This window comes from Symsagittifera roscoffensis, chromosome 1 (genome assembly GCF_963678635.1).
Source record: "Symsagittifera roscoffensis chromosome 1, txSymRosc1.1, whole genome shotgun sequence".
Lineage (NCBI taxonomy): Eukaryota > Metazoa > Xenacoelomorpha > Acoela > Convolutidae > Symsagittifera > Symsagittifera roscoffensis.
The window spans coordinates 30,290,333-30,294,501 of NC_087062.1; the positions used below are offsets into that span (position 1 = coordinate 30,290,333).

At 34.8% G+C, this 4,169-nt stretch overlaps 1 protein-coding gene across 1 annotated transcript in view; it reads left to right on the top strand.

Moving 5' to 3' along the window:
- The window catches only part of LOC134856313 (galactosylceramide sulfotransferase-like), a gene marked incomplete in the record, with an annotated part of 28,968 nt that extends 25,098 nt beyond the window's left edge, over positions 1–3,870 (top strand). Inside the window, 5 exon segments of the mRNA XM_063872678.1 lie at positions 1–99; positions 1,114–1,324; positions 1,663–1,851; positions 3,319–3,566; positions 3,790–3,870. Coding sequence (XP_063728748.1) covers positions 1–99; positions 1,114–1,324; positions 1,663–1,851; positions 3,319–3,521 — 702 coding nt within the window.
- Between the last annotated feature and the right edge of the window lie 299 nt (positions 3,871–4,169).

The following is a 4,169-nucleotide window of genomic DNA, read 5'->3' on the forward strand; positions in this document are numbered from 1 at the left end:
GAAGAGATCCAGCTCCAGTTCACAGTGGACCCGAGAGACTCTTTCGATTTCTTCATCAGAAGATACCCGGAACAAATTGGAGGCCAGTTGCCACATAGGGTGACGAATTATTTTAACTTTTCATTCTTTTTTTTAGGAAAGCAAGCGTAAACAACCAAAACAAGCTGCCATAAATTTTTCCTGGGGGATATGGAAAATCTCATAAAGATCAATCTATTTGAACTTTTATCACGGAGGTGAAGCTGAGCTTCGCACCACTTGCGATACAACAACTGGAGAATGAAAGCACCATGACACTCAATAATTAGCAAAAAGAACTTCGAGCGATGTTACAATTGATGAAAGAAGTGAAAACGTTTTTTACTATATGGTTTTTGAACGAAAAGGATCCACGATAGCTATATAAAAAGTGTAGGCAAAGTTGGCAACAGAATTTGCAATCTAAACCTAAAATTCTTCAGTCGACAACCATGAAGCTAAAAAATCATCAGCAGAAAATTAATATCGAAACTTTATAGTTATACACTGGTTTGCGTTCTAAATATGGTATGTAGCAGTAGTAACTATTATTCAATAGTTAAATTTGAATTTTCATGAAATTCAGCATGTCATCAACATATCGGAATAGTCAGCAGCACAGCAGCAAGGGATTCAACTGGTTTTGTTAAACTAGTTGTTAGCCCGAAAAAAGTATATATTCTGATTTTATAACGCTTGCTAATATCAAGCGTAAAAACTCATGAAAAAAACAATGAAAGCAACTGACACTAGTGATTGACTCATAGTTGCTAATATGGGTTTTTTAGACTCATTTTGAGCTATAGCCATCTGTTTTTTTTTCAGTTGGTAGTTTTTTTGGCTTTGCGTATATTCTTCACTTACTGTGGGTAAGTGGAGAAGAGATGTCTTCCATAAACCAAAACAAAAACTTGGGCAAAAAATGAAAATAGAGAAACAACTCAACAATATCCTCTAACTTCTTTTTCAAGTTTTTAACTTTATTGTGACATTTTTCAAATTTAACTTTTCGAAAAAAAGTAAAATTGAGTTTGATTGAATTTGATTGATACAAAAAGATTGGTTAATGCGACTGATCTAATCTTTTTTGTTTAGATTAAACATTATCCTCTCATAAACACAATGCTTTACGATTATGGAGCCCGAGGACTAACACGTCCCGAGCAGTTCAAGTCTCTAATTGGGCAAATCATGAGGAACTTCACGGTGATTTTGGTGGCCGAGATGTTCGATGAAAGTCTAGTTGTATTGAAGCACAAACTGTGCTGGGATTGGTCGGATGTCGCTTATGTAACGACTAATCAAGGCAAGAATGTTTTTGATATATTACACAATTAGCGAACGTTGTGAGAAAATCTCAACAAAAAAGTTAGCACTAAACATTAACCCAAACCAGTACTCAAAATGAAGTATTTTGCTGCTCGAAGAGTTGGCATGCAGCTGACTGATCCTAAGAAAAGTATTTTTAGTTTTTTCAAGGTTAATTAATTCAAATATTTTTTAAAAAGACACAGTGATTGAATGTCAATTGAGCGCAACAGATTTTTAAGACATTAAGGTCTTAAACTTGAGATTTTGGGCGAAATCACTTATGTCCCAAATTCATCTTCAGGGAATTTGCTTTGCATTCTGCCCATTTTACAGGAAAGTACAAATTCGAATTCAGAAACGAAACACTTCTCGAAGAACGCAGAGGCCACCACAGGCGATTCGCACCCTACGAATACATGTTTTACAGCGCTTCATTAGACAAGCTCAAAGCGGACATTAAAATCATTCCTAATTTTTTCGATCAGCTACTTGAAATGAGATCTGTCAGAAGAAAAATAACAGGCATCAGTTTAATTCGAAAGATTTTTTCTCTAATCAAAAATTTATCTGGACAAAAATTTCACGAAATGATTGGGTAACCAGTTACTGGAATCTCCGTAAAATATAAAAAACTAGGAATCGTACTTAACTTACCCAATAACTTATGCTTGGTAATCCCAAAGTGCTTAAAACCACTCTCCGTTTTTTATTTCGAATTGAAAAAATAGAAAGACGGATAAGTTATCGTTCTCTGAATGTTTTCTCTTAGAGAAACATGGCTTCTCTCATAAACCGTTTTTGACAAGTTTTTCTTCGGACTTTCGTAAGAAGCACGGAATTATTATGCTCGGTGAGATTTTTTTTGCCTTTTTTATCTAGCAATTTGCGAGGAACCTTCATCATACAGTTTGAAAGATTGCAAAGCTTTGAGATCAAAATAGAAGAAATTCACCTGCGACCAATTTTGATATAGCTATGGGGGATTACTGATTGCTCATTTGGACAGTTGGTGATACTGCTCACTCAATTCTGGTTGCCAAATTTTTCCAAATGATCAATTTTTGGCTGACCAACGTCTAAAACTTTCTAAGGGCGCTTTCGGCGCCAATATAATTAAATTTGAGGGGGAGCGCGTGCGAAAAAAAACGCAATTTTTTGGTCAATTACTTTTTAAAAGAGCTCAAAACGTCACTTTAGCCCCAGTTTTTTTCAAAAATATGCCTGCGGCGCAGAAAAGTTTGGACAAAATAGGATACTTTTGGGGTTTTCGGAGAGCTCGGAAAATCAAATTGGTCGAACTAAAAAAAGTTGACAAAATTTTCAATTTTTTTCCGAAAAACCGCCCTCCCCCCTAGAAAAATTTCTGCGACGCCACTGTTACGATACATCTCTAATGTGGATCAATTTTTAGAATGTTACGGGTGTTTGAAAACAGCCAAATTTGACTAAATAATGCGTGATGTATATCCATTTATCAATGACGCTGAATTTGTTGTCGGCTCATTACACCCGTTCAAAAAAATCTGAAAACTGGAAATAATAAAGTTAATCAGTCCAAGCAGCAATTCATCTCTTAACTTATAAAGACTCATAAAAGACTTCAAAAAATACGAGTCATGTTGAGTTTTTGAATAACTTTCAACATGTCTAAAGGAACTTTTGATGAAATTTTCAGAACGAACGTTGAAAAAAATTCAGAGCAAAATTTCAGAGCAAAAATTGAAAAATGAAAACAAACTTTTTAAGAATTACCCCCTCTACAAGCAAGAAAAAAGACTTAACTACTATTTTTACTTGTATTTTAAGCTGTACTTAATCAGTTTTTGAGGCCTATATTTTTATATTTAATTCTCTTCTCGCCAACTACAAAAAAAAATTGAGTCGGAAGTGTTGGTTGCACAGCGTAAGTTGTAAATATATGTTGGAGAACAATTTAGAGCAGCATTCTGATCACTGAAAAGACTTAAAATTAAACTGATGTAATGACAGAATGGTGCTACACCAACAAGACATCCGTGGACAGTATCACAATTAAGACCAAATTCAGCAAGACCGATCAAACAGTGTTTCGGAAACAAGATTGCACGAAGATGAGGATGAAAATCGTAGACTATACTATAAAACTGATACAGGACCGATATCATTACACTCCAACAGAACACTGGGATGGCGAGTTTGGAGAGCACCCCTGATAAAAACAAATTCATCTCATTCTAACCTCCACTTAATATTTAAATGTTAGTTGATATTTATAAGAACAGAATTGAAAGTCACACTCGTTATAAGCAAATATAGCCTCCATTTCAGGAATGAATCGAAATCTTCTAGGTCTGAAAAACATATGTTGTTGCAGTGTGGAAAAATCGCACTTTCATTTTTCACCTAGTTTGTAGATGACAATATCACGGTCTCTTGTCGTTTTATCTTATGCCACTTTGTCCACGAGACAGATTGTTCTAGCTCAACTTGCCCGCCAAGACAGTTAGCAGTCCGTATCCAATCAGTCACCCGCTGAGAGACATGACTGTTTGCTTGCTGAAGAAATTTCATGAAGCATGTTGTTATATAGGTAATATAAAACTTTAATAGGTTTGCTATTTAATTTCAATTTCAGTTGTGGTTTATGTTGTGTAATTATTTTTCTGCAATTGTTGCATTTTTCCAAGTTCATGTGTTGTCCGATTCTAATGTGAGGGGTTTTAAACAAAAATTAGAAGGGGTTTTAAACTAAAATTAGAAGGGGATTTATTATTATTTGGCAGATTTTTCCATTAAACTATCTTCAGAAGGAACAACTTGATTACCTTGATTAGAAGGTAACCTTTAACAAAAACTAACAA